This window comes from Dermatophagoides pteronyssinus, unplaced genomic scaffold (assembly GCF_027571235.1).
Source record: "Dermatophagoides pteronyssinus isolate colony J.1.1.1.1 unplaced genomic scaffold, Derpt_VIB-CSIC_2022.12 sq0002, whole genome shotgun sequence".
NCBI lineage: Eukaryota > Metazoa > Arthropoda > Arachnida > Sarcoptiformes > Pyroglyphidae > Dermatophagoides > Dermatophagoides pteronyssinus.
The window spans coordinates 2,997,962-3,019,792 of record NW_027461526.1 but is presented as its reverse complement, the minus strand read 5'-3'; the positions used below and the strand labels follow the sequence as shown (position 1 = coordinate 3,019,792).

The window sequence follows — 21,831 nt, the reverse complement described above, 5'->3', positions numbered from 1 at the left end:
AAAAGTTTGTGACGAACGGAAAACAATACCCTTGTGGAACGAAAAACAAAAACAAAAACAAAATCGGTCACAGCCGACATTAGTTTACGACAAAACAGAATTTGCAAGCAAAACATTATCCTGGTTGATCACGATTAAATAACCCATTGTTCTGGAAATTTAGCAGAGCAAAAACATCAACGAAACGATAAGCTGTTGCAATAATTATTAGAAACAAAAACTTAGATCAGATAAATTAAATCTTAGTAATTTTATATAAATAAACAAATTTATATCCAGTTATGCCAAATGGAATAAACGAAAAACAAAAATACATTTAAGAAATTGGAATCTTTGGGTGTCAAACAGGTGTAGGTGTATATGTTTGTGAGAAAGAATTCAGATTAAAAAGTTTTTAAAAAAATCTATTGATTTTTCTTGGTCGTGAATAAAATACTGCCATCTATGAGTGTTGATTGAAAATACGGATTTTTCATGTTTATTATGGAAAATATAGAAAATAAAATGAAAATTATATAAATTCTGGTCGATTCTGATTTTGAGAATATTGATCCATAAATTTTATTGTCTGTTCATGGTTATCGGGTGGAGCTTCCGAATCAGTTGAAGTTATTATCGGGCGTTTTTGTCGTTGATTAAATTTGGTCACTAATCTTTTCAATGAGGATTTGATTGTATTTGGTATGATTGTAGTGACAACGTAAATCAAACCAAATGGTCGATTATGATGATGATCGTTTCTTTCAATAATCATTGGATCAATTCGTATTAGATTATAATCAGCATGCGATAATGTTGTTGTTGTTGTTTCTGGTGTTTGTTTCCCGAAAAAATTTACCAAATGAAATTTCGGTTTCGGAATTACTTGATCGTTGTTGCCGTTGACAACATTATTATTATTATTTTCTCGTTTATGTTGTCTTCGTTTTCGTTTTTTTCGACTTTTTTTGTCATTATCATTGTTATTGTGGTTGAATGAAGTCCAATTTGCATAGATTAATAATGAAAATAATAGAAAATATATACACAATACAGCCTTTGATAAAGAGTGAGATTGATAAAATTCAAGTGTAGAATAACATAGGATCCCGACGATATAGTAGTTTGTTTTTTCAATTTTTGTTTTCACAATCATAATCAGTGGAGCATAGAAAAAAAAAGAAAAAGAAAAAAAATTTTGTTTAGTTTGTGAAAAAAATTTGTTAAATTATTCATTTTCACATACAAATTCTTGGTCGATTCAGTATGTGATGAGTCGATTTTTTTAAACAAAATCAAATTCAATATCATAAACATACCATTATATAAATAATTGAATCGGAATATTCTGTTGAATAAAATATATGAAAAACGGGTGTAGATATACGTTGATGATCAATATTTGTACTATCGATACCGGTATTGTTAATATGTTTGAATGATGTTGATGACCATGATTCATTATTGTCGGATGATGATGATATATTATTAACAATGGATGATGCTGATGATAAACCATTTATGGTCATTGTATCGACCCAATCATATTTGATTGATTCACCACGATTAATTGAACTGCATAGAATGAGTTTATTACCTGAAATAGATAATTTTATCAATAAAAAAAAGAACAATATTAATCATTGGTAAATTGGATAAAATTTGCACAAAAATAAAAACGTGATGATTTCAACCAAAAATTCTTTTCGAATCTTAAATTTTCTTTACAATCACACCTTCGCCACACATTTTTTTTGCTGCTGTACATTTTTCCTTGATCAACAACAAAGAAGGTTGAATACATTAATCAAACAAAAAAGTCGGTGAAAAAAAATTTAGATTCAGGCCATTGATATTCCAAAGAAATTCATTCCGTTTCCTATGACCATTGTTATTGCAACCAGCAACAACATTCACAAATGAATTAACATTTTATTTCATATGCAATATATGCAATGATTTTGATTCATCGAAGTGAAAAAATAATAATAATAACATCATCAAACATTGAATTTATTCAATGATTTGCATTATAATGGAAAATAAGTGGGTGAGATTTTTGCATCCAACAACAACAAAAAAGAAGAAGAAAAGTTTTCTTCTCCAGAGAGTGAAAAATTCAACTGAAAAGAGCGAAGGAAATTCAAATTTTCATAAAAAAAACAACATATCCAAAATGTGTGTTACACAAATAATTGATGTTTCAGCTGTGTTTGTGTTGAAAATTTTTTAAAAATTTTGGAATTTTATTCTTTTTTTTCGTCTATTATTGTAGACAGGGTGGAAAGGGAAAATATGACGCTAACAGCAAATATTTCGATCGCAACTCAATCAACCAAAAAGAAAACTATGAAAAAAATGAAAAGTCAAACAATATGGCGCCAATTTTGTGTAAGTAGAACTTTTTTTTATTTAGAAAAAACCACTTTTATTTGCAAATGATAACGAAAGAATTGTTGGAAAAAATTCTGTTTTTTATTACGCTAATCAATATGATTTGTCTGTGTAGGTTGATGTGTCATATCCGTGGTTTGAAAAAGAATGTCTATAAACCGTCTTAATTAAACGATTAAGTGATAATATCCTTATTCTTTGGAAAATATATTTATTTTTTTTACATTATTTTAAATTATTTTTGAGCAACTAAAATCGATAACTATGTGTGCCGTAGATTGAGTTTTTCTATATGACTTATATATGTAGGTGTTCAAGATTAAACTTTACACGGACTCAATTCTATCAAAATACAACAACACAAAAAACAACAGTAACAAAAAAAAGAAAGATTAAATCGATAAAAATCATTCTCAATCAATTTAATATAGTTATTCTTAATCAACCATAGTTGAAGACTTATCAAATAATCATCAATATAAAATGAATAATAATTGTATCTTGTATAGGCATCATACAAATTAATAAAAATAATGATTACAACAATATCCACAAAACAAAAAAAAAAAAATAAATAAATAAATCAATCTATATTTTCATTTTCATTCTACCATTTACAAATACGCATGTGTCAACAAATCAGAATCAATATCTTTTCGAAATGATATCGATTTGAACATTTATTCGAATGACTGTATGAATCTTAAGGTAACCTAACTAAGAATTTAAAATAAAGTCATAAAGAATTGATGAGGTTACATTTGTTTGTTTGTTCATGTATTCATTCATTGTTTAGGTATTTATTTGACACTTTGAAATTACCAAAAAAAAAAAAAAAAATCTTTTAAGAATTTTCTTTGATTTTTATTGTACCATTAGAACATTACAAATGACATAGTAATGATAATGAGAATTTCTTTATTTGTTAATGTTATTGTCGTTGAGATTAGGTATAGTCACATGGGCATACATAAAAAATTCTATTAGTTTTTTTTACAGATATATCCGATCAATGTAAATGAAATACGGATCAATATCTCCCCATGTATGCTGAGGAATGAATTCTTTCTTTCTTTCTTTTTTGTTGTTATTGTTGTATATAAATGAAATGCGTCCATATGTAGGTGTATGTTTTTTTTTCATTTACTGAGAATTGTACATGTGAATACGAATACGGAAGAAAATGGAAATAGAAACATTAATGATTTGAATGGTATTATTTTTATTTTATTTTATTTTTCTCCATTATTCACTATGATTTTTTTTTCATTTCTATTGATTCTATTCGGAAATTTTTGTTTTTGTTTTGTTGTCTACATTGAAATTGAACGTGACTATAGATTTTAATCATTTTATTCATATGGAAACCAAACAAAAAATAACGATTTCAGTAGAAACAATATAAACAAAGATGGACGAAATTATTCTGGAAAGATAATATCGTTCGTTATCGTTCAGATCTAAAAAAATACAATTTATATGACCAAAAACCTAAAATGATCAAATTCACATTGGTATGTTTCAATTCGAATTGATCTATCGGGTTTCGAAATTTTTGTTTGTTTAGAGAAATTCCTTGAAACATGATTCAATAACAACGATTCTTGGATCTTCATTATTGATTGCCGTCATTTTCAATTTTCATTTCGAAAGTATACTGAAAGCATTTTGTAACATTCAATTCATCTAAAGTTTATCATTTAGATTGTAATAATAATTATTTTCTTCATTTTCCAATCAGTCTTGTTTGTCTTGTTGGCTAAATCAAATCAATGATAATTATCATTCATTAATCGATTAGTTTTGAATCACAGTTTTTTTTGAAAATTCACTAGATTTGATTCAAATTTTTAGCTTAATTTATATAATTAATTCCAACAAACATTTGAGTCATCTGATTCAATAGAATTTGATATACATTCACATAGACATAAAATATTGAATGAATAATGAAACCAATCAATTTTTATCATAAAATCATTTTCTATTCCAAGTAAATAGTCAACATTTTTTTTCTGAATCTTTTTATATTCTAAGTAAATAGTCATCAATTGATGGTTGCAAACATTGTAATGAAAACATTTTTGTTTTTTCATTCTCTTTATTTGACTCAAATCATAAAGATTCTGTCATCTCACTTTTACATCAAAGTTACTCTTAAGTAAAAACAAAAAAAAACAAGTAGATCTAGCCGAAATAGTAATCAAACAATGATCATCTCATCTTTTGTTATCAGGATCAATATCACAATCTCTGATTTCTAGTGATTTTTGTTGTTGCTTGTTGTTGTTTTTACTTTTTCCTTTTCCATTCTTCATTATCATCATTTGCAATCATATCATTAGCTGTTTTTTGTAAGAAGCAAACAGGAAAAAAGTTTTCCAATTTGGACATTTATTAAATGTACATTTTAATGTGCTTATTTATTTAAGTGTAAAAGCGAGAAAAAAAGAGATAGAAATGAGGCAAAAAAAAATCCTTTCAAATCCATCATTTGAAGTATGATATTGAAAAAAATCAATCAAATTAATTAGCTGGATTGTTAATCATAATGATTTTTGTTTACAATGAAGGTGAATCATAATGATGAATCAAGAAAAAAACAAACAAACAACGAGATTTGGAAAATCTTGTCGACGGCATTCCACAAAAATGTTAACAAATTAAGTGTCCAGAATCCAATTATTTTTTGTTCATTTGTTTGTTTTTGTTGTTGATGAAAAAAAAATGAAATTCCAAGAATTCAAATTGATTAGGATTCTACAGAAATCTTTTTCAATTTGTAGTTGAAATTTTTTGCTGTCGTTCTCGTTTTTTTTTGTTGCTATTGCTGCAAGCAAGATTCATTCGGGAAATTGACTGGAAAAAATAATGTCAGTTAGAATGAGAGATAGAAAAAAACAAGCAATAAAAGCAACAATTTTTTCATTTTAATGGTCGAAAAACCATTTTTAAATGAAAATGAAATTTTTTTTTATTTCCGATGGCCACATAGCGAAATAAAATTTGAAACATCATGAAAAAAACAGTGAAATTTTTCGATTCTTTCGTTAAAATTAATAATATTTTTCTATGCCGATCGAAACATCAATCGTAACTTTTTTTTTCTTTTTTGTTTGACTGTCATGATCAATAATGAAATATTGGCAAACCAATTTCTCACTCATATCATATAATGCTTACAATCGATTGAATCGATTCATTCAGAATGAAATTCTATGCTTTAGTTATGTGGAAAAACGAAGAAGAAAAAGAAAAAGTTTTTCTTTTCAACTTTTGAAACCAGTCCTATTCGAATATAATGTGAAAATAATTTAAGCATTTTCACCCAATGTTAATCTGACAATATTTTGTTTAAACTTAATGTGAATCTAATCATAATCATAAAAAACCTTTGAGATTTTAAATTTTCCGATACACCCAAAAATTCCATTTACCTTGCCCAGAAAATAAAATCAATACTTCGAAAAAAGAGGAATAAATTGTCAATTTCAGCATAAATAGTTCATACAAATATTACTATTATTCCATCATAAGCATCGATGACAGGCAAATGTTTTAATATCATAATGTCATATATAAATGGAATTTGTTTTTTTTTCACTGAAGAGTCAATCAAATTGTTACAGATTTTTTTTTTCGTTGGGAACAAACGAAAAGAGAAAGAGAAACTTGTCACGCCTGTCAATATATATTGGAATTTTGAATAATAATAACATTTCGAGTGGATTTTATTGGAAATTCAAGATAAAAATAAAATTCAACTTGGCCAACGACAACAACAAAAACAATTATGAAAAAATACAAAGAATTATGTAAACAACAAATAAAAAAAAACAAAAATTCTTCATACAAATCAATTTGAAATAGAAATTAAAAAGCAATGCAGATAAGCCAATATTTCAGTATTTATTCTGCAGAAAAAAACATGTTCATCTTTTCAATGGAAATGAAATCGTTGAATAGTGAATGAATTTTTTTTCTGTCAATCACAAATTCTTTGGAAAACAATCATATGAATTATGATGTTATTGAATTTAAAATCTTCATATTTCACAATAGATTGCATTTTGGAGAAAAAAAAGAATTAATTTATATGTCACTAGACCATAATTGTAAATTGAACATTTCAAAAAAATAAATAAAACAAAATTGAATTTTCAAATGCAAAAAAAAACCCCGAAATATTTGTTCAAACCAACAGACAAAGGTTGTGATCATGTGTCAACATTCTGCATGATGAAATAACTGAATATTCCATCAAAATCCAATGGAGATTTGAAAATCGATTTTCATTCTCTTTTTCATTGTATAAAAATGTGAAAAAAATAATAATCATCGTCATCATGTCATTCACAATATATTTTATTTGGGATTTTCTTTTCATATTCACTTTTTTTCTATTTGAATAATAACAAAATATAATCTTTACTAGAATGGATGAATAAATAAGTAAGCTTGCACAAATTGGAATTGTTAACATTTCAACACAGAGACACACCCACAGACAGGAAACAACAACAGCAAAAACAGCAGAGAATTGAAATGAATTGTGAATAGGAAAAAAAAGAATTCTTACGCAAAAAAATTCAAAAGAATTCTTTATATATTATCTGCATTATTGATTTGTTGTTATGAGGAAAATGACGAAAGAAACTTATTTTGATTATGTAAATTTTACTATATATATTTGATGAACATAATTAAACGAATATAATTGAGCATGAGAAATTTGGCATATGTTGTTGGTTTTGTTGTTGTTGTTTTTGTTCATTTCATTTCAATTAAATAATAATAATCACTATAAATTTTTATTCTTTTTTTTTGTATTCGGGTTCATTCAGCATTAAGACATCAACACAGCAACTAATTTTTTTCAAATTGAAAAAAACGACAACAACAATAACAACTGAAACGAGACCAGAATCTGGAAAATGTAAAGGAACCAGTAAACACAACTACAAAAAAAAAGTTTACCATCAGCAACAGATTTTCATCTTTAATTTTTTTTCTTATTTATAATGTCTGACATTATCTTCAGGAATTCAATGACATGTCCGGCGTTAGTAAAAATATTTTGCTATAAATATGGTTGTTATTGTTGATATAACTAAAAAAATAATGATAATATAAAAGAAGAATACGTAAATTGTATGATCAAAGGAAGAAGAAAAATAGACGACAGAATTGTAAATTAGGTTTAAATTTCTAGATTCTGGCAAAATTTTTTTTTCGTTTGTTGTTATATTCTTTATTTATAATTTTTGTATTTTTCTATCTAAAAAAATTGGAAAAATGATCCAGTGTGAAATATGAAGTTGGAAAAAATGAAAATCCATTTTGAATTTAAAGTAAAGAGAAAAAAGGCTAAATCTTCTCATATGAATCACTGTATTAAATTGCATTGTTTTTTTTCTCCTATGGATTTTGAATTTGAGTTCAAAGAGAAAAAAATCGAGTAATGTAAATTGTAATCAAAAACCAGAATATAGAAAAAAATGAATTCATGGTAAATTTTCATCACCATTTCATATTGAATAATAATAATAATAATTATTATTATAATTTTTATAATGGAAAAATTTCATGAACAAGTGAATCAGAAAAAAAATATGAAAGTGTCAAATCGTAAAATATATGTGGAAAGAAAAAAAAATATGATGACGGCTATTGACAATATTTTTTTTTGTTCATTCGAGTATAATGATAATAATGGAGAGAAAATTTTTGATTGACAAGCTTAGCTGAATAAGTGAATGAAGGGAAATTTGAAATCAAAATTTTTTGTTTTCTTATAATCATTTTGTGTCACAGAATAATTTCTTCTTTGTTAATGTTATGATTTTCTTTTATTTTTTGTTTTGTTTCTTAACTGATGAATGATTCGTGACGAATAAATTGGAAACATAAAAATGTTTTTTTTTCTTTGGTGTCTTTGATCATCACCCGAAGAATATAATTATTGTATGAATGTATCTACACATCGAAACTCAATTTGTTTTTTTTTCTTGATTTAAATTTTCATAATCAATACAACATTCGTTACAATCCTGTTTGATCACAGATTGGATTTTTTTTGTTCTATATATTTCTATATTTTATTTCATTTATTTGATGAAATTCTATTAATTTTTACAAACACACACATAAATGGATCACTGATTTGATAACATTACAGATGAATGATTTTTGTTGTTGATTCAATTTAGTTGAGTTAAAGTTTTGAAAATTCTTTGAACTTTTGATTGATCAAAATGAATGAATGTATTGAATAAAATATTTGCTTTTATTTTTTTCCGAATAGAAATAATTTTTTTTATAAGCAAACAACAACCAAAATAAATTGAAAAAAATAAAACAGAATTTAAAGAATAAATAAAATTAACAAAATCAAATCCCTCTTTTTTCATACTTTCTCTTGAAGTACAGAACGTGATTTGTCTTAATGATCAAAGAATTTATCTGATTGATTTGTGTTTCGTAACAAGAATTCTTCGTAACATGATGACGAAAAACATTATAAAGTTTACTATATTGATAGAAAACTATTTAATTAAAATCGCCTTTAATGATTTGTGTGTATAATGAAAGTAACAAGGTTTTCATTTCAAGGAAACAGGAAAATAATTCAAATAGATTTCAAGTGTAGACCAGTCTACATTTATTGCGTGTGTGTGTACATTGTTTTATCTAATCATAAACAGACATTTAAGTATAAGCAAACTTTATTAAGTAGAATAAGATAAACTTATTCAAACACTGCTGAACTTTAAAAAGAAATAGATATAGAATAAGTGAAAAAAAGAGAGAACCAAGAATGGATTATGACGCCATATTATTTCCATAGTGTGGAAAAAATCTAGTTGATAAGTAGAAATTAAACCTAAATATTAATTTCATATAAGTTATTAACTTTATGACTAAAATAGATTAGATTTTTACAAAGTTGCCAGAAAATTTCTTGCAATATTTAATCGATACAGTTGATAGATGCTATTAGATCATTTTTTTCTGTTGCAGAATGAAAAAAATTGTTGTTGTTTTCGCTTGAAAATTCGTGTGTTTGATACGGATTTTTTTTTACTTTTTTTCTTCATTTACTTTTTGATGAACGAAACAATGTAAAGCATGTTGAAAGAAGCATTTTTTATTCTCAATCAATCAATTTATCTTAGTTATAAGAAAAGTTAAACAAAAATGAAATTGACAATGATTGATTCGATAATCGAGAAATGTGATACGTATTTTGAACCACAAAAAACTGGGAAAAAATAAAATCCAAACACGAAATATGCAAAGTGAATGTATAGAATTAGATAATTTGTTTCTTGTTCAAATCAAGGTTACGTTAAAATCATACAGAATAGAAAAAATACTAGATAAGGTGAAATAACATAGTTAAAAATTTCGAAAGAATTTGGAAATGGAATTAGATTCTGTGAATTTTTATCAAAACATTTCACAATAACAAACTTTCACAATATTATACAATTAATTTTAATGTTTTTTTGAAAAGCAATAATAACAACGATAAAACTTACCATTAAGATTAGCCAAACGTGAACGATTATTGCATCCAATTTGTCTTACAATCAATCTATTTAATGATGATGTTTCTTGCGGATCGAGCAACATTTTCCGGTTTTATGTTGATGTGTAAAAATAGAAATGATATTGGATGACGGAAACGGAACTTTTATTAATGAGCTCGCTTTTATTAATAATCCGTTCAATAAATAAATAAATAAAAGAGATAGAGATATAAAAATTAGTAATCGAATTTCCGGCTTGTTGATTCGAAGGAAAAAGAAATCGATAAAAGTGTGATCGATAAAATAAAAACGCATATGTAATCGAATTTTACCATCTAAGCAATGAATGATAATCGTTTGATGATTGGGTAATTGATTTGATTTTTCAATCAAAAAGAAGGAAAAAACATTGAATTCGATCACACAAATAATAATTGAAATAAATGAATAAATATTAATTATTAACTAACTTTTGATTTTACGATTCTTTAGATTTGATGCAACGAATGACAGTTTTATCGATTCAACAATAAAAATAAAATAAAAATATTTTTTTTTGCAACAAGATACGTGTATGTGTGCGGGTATGCTGCATTCAAATAATGAAATGACCATCGATTCAACAAATCGGTAAGAATAATAATATTAAAAAATACCCGCCGTTATGAGCATAGAGTTAGTTATATATGATATTCTTAGTTTTAGCTTGATTCTCTATGGGTATTTCTTGCTTTCGATTTGATTCTGTCAAATGCATACCAAACCGATTTGACAGACGAAATTTTTTGTTATTATTATAAATATATAGATAGATATAGTCCCTTATACACCATAACCGATTGATAAAATAATAAAAATAAAAATACAGAAACTTTTTTTTATAGTGATAGGCTAAAAAAATAATAAAACAAAGATTAGTCCCATTTTTTCGTATTATTCATATGAAATGCGTATGCGTTGACGCACGGAATTCATGGAGTGAAAAAAAGTAAGAATTTTTTTTTAAATTCTTTAGGCCTGGTCGAATCGACAAAAAAGCTTTATAGATCTCATCGCAATATAAACAGGAAAAATCTGATAATTAAATATAGCTGATTGACAAATTGACAACGATTCATTTTCTGTTTCATCATTAATCTATCATCGACACTTTTATAATGATAAAGGAAATACAAAAAAAAACAAACAAAATTCTGTAAAAACAAACATTGAACAATGACTAAAATAGGAGGGAAAAATTCTAGGAAATACTGATTTGATGAAAAATAAACTTCAGTTCAAGTTACAAATTATCATTCTTTTTTATCATTAGTATCTCCAATTTCGTATTTGACCATCATTCAAATCAAGATGCACATACTTTTCAATGGGTAAGATATGAAATAGATTCGATTTGCAAGTAATATAATTCAAAGTCAATTTAATAAACGCAAGTTAGAGTTAGCAAATAATTAAACAGATAGAAATTTGAAAAAATTCTTTTTTTATTGATGGTAGAGAAAAAACCGATTTTTATATAAAATACATTAATTCAATTCAGGCAGCTCGTTTCTGTGCCAAACGTTTATCACGTTCTTCGGCAACAGTCAAACGAATACCACGACCACGCGGCAATGAAACATAGGGCAAATTATTTTTACCAATGACAAAAATATACGCCGAACGAGTAGCGAATGTATGGCCCAATGCATCTTTCACGTGAATAATATCAAAACTACCCACATGTCGTTCCCGCGAGGTGATAACACCGACACGACCCAAGTTATGGCCACCAGTAACCATACAAAGATTTCCAGTTTGAAATTTGATGGAATCGACGATTTTTCCCGTATCCATTTCATAGCGGATGGTATCATTTACTTTGATCAATGGATCTGGATAACGAATAGTTCTACCATCATGAGTGACCAAATATGGGATACCTTTCGGCCCGGTAGCAACTTTTTTCACTCGACACAATTTGTACTAAAAATTAAAATTAATCAATTTTTGACAAATTCAGAATTAAATTGAGAACATACATTAGCTTCTTCTTGGCTGATCTTATGCAAAATGTATCGACCTTTAATATCGTAAAGCAAACGGAAATAATCGCCGGTTCTATCGATGGTCACAACGTCTAATTTAAGAAAAATAATAAATTGTTAGAGCTCTGGGTATGCTCGTATTTCATAAAATGAAAAAAAACAAGCGACCAAATTTCACTCATCATAAATGATTTTGGCCATAATTTGAACTTGAAAATCATTGATAGATTTCATAAAACATTCAAGTCTTCGATGAATGGCCAATTAATTCATTGAATGATGAAAAAACTTACCCATAAAGCCAGCCGGGTAATTGATGTCAGTACGAACTTTACCATCAACTTTGATCGTACGTTGCATGACGATTTTAGTCACTTCATCACGAGTTAATGCATACTTAAGACGATTACGTAGCATTACAACCAACGGCAATGATTCACGAAGTTTATGCGGACCAGTCGATGGACGTGGTGCATAAACACCGCCAAGTTTATCCAACATCCATGATTTTGGTGCTCGCAAACGTTTCAAATGTTTCTTTGGGCCTCGAGCCTAATATTAAAAGATTCAATTATTTTAGGTAAATTAATTTAAAACAAAAAATTACCATATTTAACGAATTTTATCAAGAAAAATCGATGAAAACTTAGAAAAATGAAAATCTGCCAACAAACATACGGCTAAAGCGTGAAACAAAAAGGAAACATGCATGCTTTGCTTGCCACACACACGAGAGAGAATGTATACTGTTGAGTGAGGCATCCGTTTTTTTGGCTTAAACTATTCATAAAGAATGTTACTTCTTCAAACGTAAACATTTTTTAACATGCTTGTATAATTTTGGAGGTAGAAGTTCAGACAAATGATACGCTTATTCAATCGATTCATAGATACAATTACCAATTAGTGAATAATTCGAATGAAAATTTAACTTCTCATAATAATTAATCGAACATGTTATTATGACGATATATTGATGTCCAATAAATTTATTTCGCAAGCTGAATATGAATCTGTGATAATCATTCCAACATTCACTTATCCGAACGGACCCAAAAATCTCGAACAACAAAATGTCCTCAGAAATAACCATATCATTGGAAAAATCGGTGGAAGGGCCAACTTTGTTAACGATTGGATCGCGTAAATCACGTTTGGCCATGATTCAAACACATATTGTTATTGATGCACTCAAACATCATTATCCAAAATGTGAATTTGTAGTGAAAAATATCGATACAACTGGGGATAATATTCTTGATCGTCCATTGGCCAAAATTGGTGAAAAAGCGTTATTCACTCGTGAGCTTGAAGAAGAATTATTAAAAGGGACAATCGATATAATTGTACATTCTCTCAAAGATATGCCCACTACATTGCCAGATCGATGTTGTATTGGTGCAATAATGCAACGTGAAGATCCAAGCGATTCATTAGTACTTCGTGAGGATTTGATTCATCTAAATAAGACGGAACAAAACATGAATATCAAATATATTATAGATGATTGTACGCAACATGTACAAACATTTGGTACATCTTCATTGCGGAGAATTGCTCAACTTCGTAATTTATCTCAGAATGTATCCATAAAAGATGTTCGTGGAAATTTAAACACCCGGTTAGATAAATTAGACAATCACCCTAAATACGGTTATGACTGTTTGATATTGGCCACTGCTGGCCTTAAGAGAGCTGGATTTAACGATCGTATAAGCTTAAGATTAACCGACGACAATTGGTATCATGCAGTATCACAAGGTGCATTAGGTATTGAATGTCTTGCTGATGATTACCGAATGCAACGAATTCTTCATCCGTTAGTCAATCCGCGTGCAGTATTTGAATGTACATCTGAACGGGTACTGATGAAATGTTTGGAAGGAGGTTGTTCAGTACCAATCGGGGTACAAACAGAATGGTCTAACAATGAGAGATGGTTGTTAACATTAAAGGCCAAAGTTCTTAGTACGGATGGAAAGCAATCGGTCCAAGGTGAACAAACAGAAGATCTGGACAATCAAAATGTACCGATAAACGAAACGTTTGAGCTTTCAGACTTTACTGACATAAGAATTTCAGAGACCGATAATCAGTTTGAATGTCGGTTACAAAATTCTGTGCGACTTGGGCGTTCTGTTGCTAAGAAGCTTATTGATATGGGGGTTAAAGATATTTTAAAACGTTCTTAGTAAAAGCATCATTTTTTATTAGATTTTTATTTTTAATCAAGAATTAATAACATTGAAAATTATGAAAAGAAAGCTTATAATTTGAATGAATTTTCAATCCATTGTTTGTTCTTTTTCCAAATTCTTGTTGAGTAGGCGTAAATAACCAAGCAAAAAGATCGAATCAATTAAAATCAACTTCCATAGATGGTAATAATTCATTGATGATTTTGTTACTTTCCATCACTGATTCATATAAATTTTGTAATTCGGGCATCGTTTTGATGGCATTCATTAATTCATTTGCAGAAGCGTCTTTATCTATGTAATAATTGTATAAAATTAATGGTAGAAAATTCAAATAATTTAATTAATACAAACCAGCATCACGAATACGATAAATGGCGACAAATGCTCGTATAGCTGATCTTCGAAGTTCATCCTGTTTTTCGAATTCTTGTTTAACTGCATTCGATTTTAATTTGGCAAAACAAGTTTCTTTCAATAAACCGACAATATTTTCCAATCCTAAGTGATAAAAATAATAATTTTAATTATACTATAAAGTTTTGACAAAAGACTTACGTTGAAGGATAGCCGATGGACATAGATCGGATAATCGTATCAAAATTAGATACGTTAACATTTTAATGTCATACGTATCTTTTAAGCCGAGTTCGACATTGTTAAGATATTCGAAAATTTCCACCTTATCCAAACAGGAATCCAGTAATGTATACATGCATTCGAATACGGCTTTACGAAGATCCAATCCATCATCGACCGTATGTTTGAATGGACCCATTTCAACTTCTCGTACGTATTCCGGCTGTTTGATCGAAAAAAATTGATTAGAAAAAGATGAATCATAATTTTACGTACCTTGGGATGAGTTTCCCGATATAACATAGGGAATACTTGTCCAAGAAAATCACGTATTAATGATGCTTTGTTATGTAGAATCGAATTCAACGTTATAAATGCTACTCGGCGTACATTGATGTCATTATCATTTAGTGTTTCGATGTAGGCGCCTATCAGCTTTTTTAGCATGGTGAAATATTCTGCTTGTGGACTACAATCAGCGATAGCAAATCGAATCGATGTAATGATTGTTTCACGTATATTCGTTGAGCCATTGCGAAGATTTTCTAATAAAACAGGCAACAGATTCGCCGGTTTCAAAAGAGTTAATTTACCTAGACATTCGGCGACAACATAACGTGCACCTTCTTCATCACATTGGGCGTATTTGATCAATAATTGAACAATGGATTCAAAATGTGGTTCCAAATGACATATTTTTTGGTGATCGACGGATAAGCAGCTAACAATTTCTTTCAAAGCATTTAGGAAGAGATATTGACGTTTTGAATTGTTCGAGATTTCAGCAAGGATAAATGATAAATTACGCTCAAGGTTACCCATTGAAACACTACCCAGACAGATTGAAGCAGCAGATTTTACCTCTTCATGAGAGGAATTAAATGATTGAATCAATGCTTCTTGCAACGGTTGTTGTAGCTGTTCTAGATCCAATGATTTTCCAATCTCAGCAATTGTCAAAAGAGAATATAACTGCACAGACTCGTTTTGAGCGCCAGCACCACTATTTCCGGTAACTAACGATGGATTACGAATCTGTTCAATAAGGTTTGAAACGATTGATGCAGCATATTTATCATTAAGCAATGAAATTGCAGCTATACATTTAGAAATGGAATAATATGCTTGTTTATGTAGTTGCTGGTTTGGCTGCATAATAGGCTGAGTTAAACGAGCAATCAATTCATTATAATCCAAACCAGGAAAAGAACTTTTAACAATAGCACGGAAAAAATCCAACATTGCCATTAAAGTGGAACCTTGCATCAATGGTGATCGAATAAGAACCAATGCTTCAGGTAGAATTCTCTGCGGTATAATATCATGGAATGCCTTATGAGACATGATCATTGCTGTCAATGCGGCCAATGCCAATTGAGAAATATATAGATCAGATTCTGAAATCAATGGTACCATCTGTTTGACTATTTCTTCATTGATATCTTTCGAGCAATATTCATTGTAATTTTTGAAAACTTTTTCCAATAAAATCAACGTATGTATCTTAATCGAACGTTTATTTTGTTTTAGAAACTGCGCCAATATTGAAAAAGCCTCCGGAAAAATTGGGTTCAATTTTAGTGGCTTGGTGAAACTTGTACTTTAAAGTTGAAGAAAAAAAATTACCAAACAAAAGAATTAATAGCAATGATTTCAAAGACTTACCTGGTGATTTTTATTAATGCTCTGACGCAAGTCAACCTGGTAGTTTCATTTTTAAGCCGTTCGAGAAATAGGGCAAAAGTTCGGAAGAGATATTCGTCATTCATATGATCGCCAAATGTACAGATAATCTGTGCCATACAATTAATGGCGCTTTCTTTAACTTCAAGGTCAACATCAGAGACTTTAAGCTTATCGTATGTCATCGAATATAATGTATCAAGATAACCAAAAGCTCCGGAATTTGAATCTATACCATTCGAATCGATTGATAGAGAGGGACGAATTATCTGAACCAATTCAGTGAGAACAATCAACGCTTCACCAGATATCTTATAGAAATCATCGCTAACAGCTTTCCGGATTTCAGTGATTAATGCGTTGAAATAATTTTGAAATACTTGTGCATCATGATTTTTGAACAAGATGTTTAAAAATGATAACGCTTCAATTTTCATACTGGATGATGAATTATTGCTATTTAATGAATAAAGAATACCAGGTATTATATTGTTTAGATAATTTTTCTTTTCATCCGCTTCATTGATTGGGTCAGCCAATGCATTTGGTAAAATTTGAACCAATTCACTGAGCAATGCAAAACAACATTGACGGGTTTTGATGCTTTTCTCTTTTAGCTGTCGATCTAAGGAACGGACAATTTTCGGTACCTGATCCCTTAGGATTTGTTTGAATTTTTCATTATTCTCTGAATTCGTAACTAGAGCACGGGTTTGCCGCAATAGGGCGATGTAAGTATTGAAAATATCAACTTTTACATTTTCTTCGCGCTCACGAAATTGTATGATTATTGTCGGTGAAATCAGTTGATAGAATTCTTCCAATAAATCTAATCGATTTAGGATGATTGTTTCCAATGTTTTGGCAGATGCTCGTCTAACCTTCCAACTCATATCATCTTCGTCACTATATTCTTCATAATCATCTTCACCATTATATTCATCGACATCATTATCCATTTCCATATCTTCATCATCATTATCATCGTAATTATAGTTCGGATCATAAGCAATATATTTTACACAAACATTTATTATTTTTTGCAGATGTGGATTAATTTCTTGGGGACAACGACGTACAAAAATTTCAAAAATTAGTAAACAAGCTTCAATCAGTTCATCTTCTTGTCTTTGTAGGAATTTTTCATTCAATGCCACAATCGCATCAATATATGGACTTATCCGGGTACCAGAATGTTTACAAATGGCTGTCAAACAATTTATATAGATTTTTGCTCGTACATTATCGCATTGTTCCAATTCGGTTAGAAGATATTTAATGATTTCATTGTAAATTTGATCATTACAGCTGATTGACATGCCAGCCAAACAATTTATCGTTCGCTTACTGATTGAATTACGACCATTATTGAGAAGTGGAAGCAATGAGTCTTTCAATGCTGGATATGACATACTGAGAACATGACCGAATCGCATAATTAAATCGCAGAAAATATCGAGAACATCAATTTGTACGGAATAATTGTTGTTCTAAGACATTAAACAAATCAATCAATTCACATTTCAAATATTAAAAATTTGATTTCACTTACCAAACTGTTCAACGCGATAATCAATTTACTTGTTATACGAATACAAATGGTTGATACTAAACTTTTCGAATCAATTGATATTTCCGAAATGACAGTTTTCAGTCCTATACTCGAAGTTTCTTTAAGAACTTCGTCCGAAGATAAAATATTTTCACATAATGTATCTACAACACTTTCCGCTAATTGCTCTTTGATTTTATTGATCAATGGTCCTAGGCTGAATAATATATGAAAATAGATATTTTAATTTGAAAAAAATTGTCATTAAACCATACCATTTGACAGCTAAATTCTGCACTTCGGCATTATTATCTTTCAACCGAACCAATAAAATTTTAACAATTTTTCTTTCCGCATCATCATCTAATTTTATTGAATCATTTTGCAATTCATTAAGAAGATCATTGGTGGCCATAAAACGGAAATCCTTATCCGATGAAGACATCTAGACGAAAAAAAAATTCAATGAATCTTTCATCAATATTAAACAGGTTAGTTTCACCTTCTGGATAAGAGCCGATATCTGATATGAATTGTTGGTAGTGGCCATTTTAGATTTGATTGACATAAAATTAATCAAAGACGATGACAACTTTGAATTTTCCGGAATTCTTTGTTATGTGTGATGATTATGAATTCCAATTAATGAATCAGCAGATCCTAATGAGCGGCATATATCTTCAATACAGAACTCAATGAATTTCAATATTAAGACTGACAAAAAAACACACATCGCACACACAATTCATAAAAACTGATCCGTTCATAAAGGATAGTATATTCGATTTAAATTTTTTTTAAATAGATATTTTAAACTTAATTTTATTTGAAAAATATATTTTATATATCTATAGATTCTCGACATAATATTGGAATGTTCATTTTGTCTTTGGTCTCAATATGTTTTGGAAATGATTGTATGAAGATTTTTCGGTACAGTTTCGAATGTTCCGACAGACAATCGTGCAGCTTTCAGGCCGAATCGAAGTGAATCTCGATATGTCATTTGATTTAACCATCCATAGACTGTAGCTCCAACAAGACTGATAAAATAATTTAAATTAAAATTATAACAAGATCAAAACAAATCACTTACCAATCGCCAGCTCCAGAAACATTTACAACATTGGCTACATTTTCTTGCATCATGTGTACTGATTTAATGGGCACCTTTTATTATAATAGAATTGTATGATTTTTTTAAATTGACATGAATTTTTCAAAAATAGTCATCGAACCTTTTCATTATTATTAAAGAGATTTGAACATGGTCCCAAAACCATTTTACTATCTAATGCATCATCAGGACCAACATAGATAATACCATGTTTATCCACAGTAACAATGATTGAATGTAGACCGGAAAGATGACGAAATAATTCACTACCATATTCATTTACAACTTCGATCAACTCGGCACTAACCAAGAATTAAGAAGAGTTTCTATATTTGTTTTAAATTTATTGAGAATTTCAAACCTTGATAATTTATCTCGTGAAATCGATGAATCTTTTCGATGACCACTTGTTAAAATTTCATAAATGGCTTGTAATTCATTAAAATTTGGTGATAAAAATTTGATGGCATCAAAATTTTCTCCATTAATTTGAAACAATTTATCAATTAAATTCAAATCAGTTGGCTCGAACCAGACTATGAAAAAAAAATTAAATTTTCAATTTAAAAAACATTAACTTTTTTTGAACTCGATAGATGACGACAGTGGGTTCATGAAAAAAAATTTGCAAGTTGCTTTGGCAACTTGAATTCCTCTATTCACTTTGGCATCAACATTTTTTTTATCCAGTTGAACACAGATCATTCGTATGAAAACATCCATGCTTATCGATCAAATTATCATCAACAATGGAACGAATTCGAGCGGCTAAAAAAATGACCAAAAATGTGGACATAACCAAAATTCGAAATGTAACCTATGGGGCCATTTTTACATTTTTAACAATGTTTTGCAATACAATTGCATTTTCAACACCGAATTGGTTAGCAGCCGATGGCCGTCAACCAATTAAACGTTTTAATAAACTTGGTCTTTGGGAAGCTTGTTTTCATCAATTTCGTGATCCATACTATCTATTCGAACGTGAATTTCGTGGCTGTAAATGGATATTCGATGAAGATTTTGCATTTATGATTGATTTTCTTGAACCAGGTAAGTTACCACCCTTTTTGTTTCCTTTTCCGGTCAGAAAAAAATCAAGTACTGAAACTAGGGAGTTGTTTTTTTTATAAACAAAATTGCTAAAATACGTTGGATACAACATCAAATGAAAAGATGAAATACAAGGTATACATCGAGTGCGAGCAGGTTTGATGTTCAATGTGTGTATTGTATGTGTGTTAGTGTTTCCACTCGAAGAATCACCATCTCTCCATGGCAACGTCCAACCTGCTACTGCTGTGACTGACATTACAAGTTGATTTTCTCCGAGTGGATGCCAATCGTTCATTTTCAAATATTTGATCTTGTTTCTGTAATTTGTGTCTGAATTTTTCCGTTATTTTGATAATGACAATGAAAAACTATCGTAGTGATTATGATTATGGTCATGATGATGATGAAGATGGTGATGGTACTGTAGATCGTACCGATGGCTTGGGTTGGCGTATTATTCGACAACGAAAACGAATGTCAGATGCAAGAATTGTTGCTATTGCTGCAACAACCGTAACGGCCATTTCCGTTTTCATCGCTTTTTTTAGCCAATATTGGCTTGCCTCTGAACGACGATTATATGGCGCAAAATTCGTACGTCTTGGTCTTTGGGTTACCTGTTTTCGTAGCTTTGTTAGTCCAGAAGATTATGAAATGAATAAATATTATGCCGGTTGTCGTTGGATTTTCGCTGAAGAATATCAAAATATTAAACATATTCTTATGCCGGGTATTTTAAATCTCACATTTTTACACATTCACACGATTTTGTTATGATAGCATAAAAATTTCATCTATATTAATCAAATTCTAATCATACTTTTGATTGGTTGTTTTATTTCTTTTAATAATGATTCTAGGATTCTTTATCGCTACCCAAGCATTGTATACAATTGGATTTGTTTTCTTGCTCATTGCCTGTATCTGTGTTCTTGCCATACAATTATGTTTTGTAATTGAAAAAGAAATTCTTGCTATGAAATTTTTATCATCGGTCATGTTTTTCTCTGGTTTGTAGAATTTTTTTCTATTTTGATCATTGTTTCATTTCTATTTTTATATCTAGCCTTATTTACAACATTGGCGGTCATTATATTTGGTATACGTGGTGATGATCGTGATTGGATGCCTGATCATGAACATAATTTTCTTTCGTGGTCTTTTGGTTTTGCCGTTGTTGGTGCATTCTTTTCCTGGATGGCATCGGCATTATTCTGGGCTGAAAGTCGTATTCTTTTCAAAAAAGAATTGAAAAAGCGACAAGAAATATACAACATGGAAGGAAATAAACATTCTCTTCAACATCAACAACAACAACAACAACATCGATGATAACAAATGTTCCAGAAGAAAAAAAACAAAGCAAAACACCTAAAGACATCATACACTATATTTATCAATTATTCATTATTTCGATTCCTGTAAATATAACATTTTCATTTATCCATTTTCGAAAATTATTATTTATAATTTTTCAACTAACTTTTATATCTGAAATTAAATGACTGAAAAAAATCGTATTCGATTCTTAAATCTTTTAATATTTTCATTATACATTTAATAATAAATGCCACCTTGCATATTATTGTTCATTTGAGCATGAAACCTGAAAACATGTATTCATCATGATCATGCAGGTAACCATAGTTTCACATTCAACGTTGAATGAGCTAGCTTTTGGTGTGGCCATTTCGTTACTGTGTATACAACGCGT

At 29.2% G+C, this 21,831-nt stretch overlaps 6 protein-coding genes and 1 long non-coding RNA gene across 14 annotated transcripts in view; 3 read left to right on the top strand and 4 right to left on the bottom strand.

Moving 5' to 3' along the window:
- Window positions 1–235: 235 nt before the first annotated feature.
- On the bottom strand, window positions 236–11,282 carry LOC113791641 (uncharacterized). 5 transcript variants are annotated; one of them, XM_075824490.1, is made up of 4 exons: window positions 11,266–11,282; window positions 9,915–10,084; window positions 1,299–1,576; window positions 236–1,036 (listed from the first exon to the last, which is right to left on the bottom strand). In XM_075824490.1, the coding sequence occupies exons 2-4, from the start codon at window positions 10,006–10,008 to the stop codon at window positions 512–514; spliced, it is 897 nt and encodes a 298-aa protein (XP_075680605.1). In that variant the 5' UTR covers window positions 10,009–10,084; window positions 11,266–11,282; the 3' UTR covers window positions 236–511. The 5 variants fall into 5 exon arrangements, with proteins under 5 accessions (XP_075680605.1, XP_027197238.2, XP_075680606.1 ...); XM_027341437.2 differs by lacking the exon at window positions 11,266–11,282 and adding an exon at window positions 10,376–10,495; XM_075824491.1 differs by lacking the exons at window positions 9,915–10,084; window positions 11,266–11,282 and adding an exon at window positions 2,167–2,228.
- On the top strand, window positions 1,930–11,191 carry LOC142646218 (uncharacterized). The gene is made up of 4 exons (XR_012847191.1): window positions 1,930–2,157; window positions 2,255–2,370; window positions 10,398–10,535; window positions 10,921–11,191. It is a non-coding gene; the product is annotated as an uncharacterized LOC142646218 (long non-coding RNA).
- An 89-nt stretch (window positions 11,283–11,371) lies between the features above and the next one.
- On the bottom strand, window positions 11,372–12,698 carry RpS4 (ribosomal protein S4). Its single transcript, XM_027341482.2, has 4 exons — window positions 12,540–12,698; window positions 12,226–12,484; window positions 11,927–12,024; window positions 11,372–11,870 (listed from the first exon to the last, which is right to left on the bottom strand). Exons 1-4 carry the CDS (start codon window positions 12,540–12,542, stop codon window positions 11,442–11,444), a joined length of 789 nt encoding a protein of 262 aa, XP_027197283.1. The 5' UTR covers window positions 12,543–12,698; the 3' UTR covers window positions 11,372–11,441.
- Window positions 12,699–12,824: 126 nt separating this feature from the next.
- Hmbs (porphobilinogen deaminase-like protein l(3)02640) lies at window positions 12,825–14,221 on the top strand. Its single transcript, XM_027341404.2, has one exon. The coding sequence runs from the start codon at window positions 13,006–13,008 to the stop codon at window positions 14,122–14,124; it is 1,119 nt and encodes a 372-aa protein (XP_027197205.2). The 5' UTR covers window positions 12,825–13,005; the 3' UTR covers window positions 14,125–14,221.
- On the bottom strand, window positions 14,118–18,646 carry Cand1 (Cullin-associated and neddylation-dissociated 1). Its single transcript, XM_027341304.2, has 8 exons — window positions 18,447–18,646; window positions 18,220–18,389; window positions 17,945–18,161; window positions 16,375–17,882; window positions 14,986–16,309; window positions 14,689–14,932; window positions 14,485–14,631; window positions 14,118–14,424 (listed from the first exon to the last, which is right to left on the bottom strand). Exons 1-8 carry the CDS (start codon window positions 18,510–18,512, stop codon window positions 14,288–14,290), a joined length of 3,813 nt encoding a protein of 1,270 aa, XP_027197105.1. The 5' UTR covers window positions 18,513–18,646; the 3' UTR covers window positions 14,118–14,287.
- An 83-nt stretch (window positions 18,647–18,729) lies between these two features.
- Window positions 18,730–21,831, bottom strand: part of LOC113791544 (uncharacterized) — a 34,943-nt gene continuing 31,841 nt past the window's right edge. For all 3 annotated transcript variants that reach the window (XM_027341337.2, XM_075824484.1, XM_075824485.1), the window contains 4 exons: window positions 19,423–19,597; window positions 19,183–19,363; window positions 19,041–19,114; window positions 18,730–18,987 (listed from right to left, as the gene is read on the bottom strand). In XM_027341337.2, coding sequence (XP_027197138.2) covers window positions 18,840–18,987; window positions 19,041–19,114; window positions 19,183–19,363; window positions 19,423–19,597 — 578 coding nt within the window. In that variant the 3' untranslated portion in view covers window positions 18,730–18,839. The remainder of the gene's footprint in view (window positions 18,988–19,040; window positions 19,115–19,182; window positions 19,364–19,422; window positions 19,598–21,831) is intronic.
- LOC113791630 (uncharacterized) lies at window positions 19,704–21,650 on the top strand. 2 transcript variants are annotated; one of them, XM_075824494.1, is made up of 3 exons: window positions 19,704–20,114; window positions 20,978–21,127; window positions 21,184–21,650. In XM_075824494.1, the coding sequence occupies exons 1-3, from the start codon at window positions 19,811–19,813 to the stop codon at window positions 21,447–21,449; spliced, it is 720 nt and encodes a 239-aa protein (XP_075680609.1). In that variant the 5' UTR covers window positions 19,704–19,810; the 3' UTR covers window positions 21,450–21,650. The 2 variants fall into 2 exon arrangements, with proteins under 2 accessions (XP_075680609.1, XP_075680608.1); XM_075824493.1 differs by lacking the exon at window positions 19,704–20,114 and adding an exon at window positions 20,140–20,847.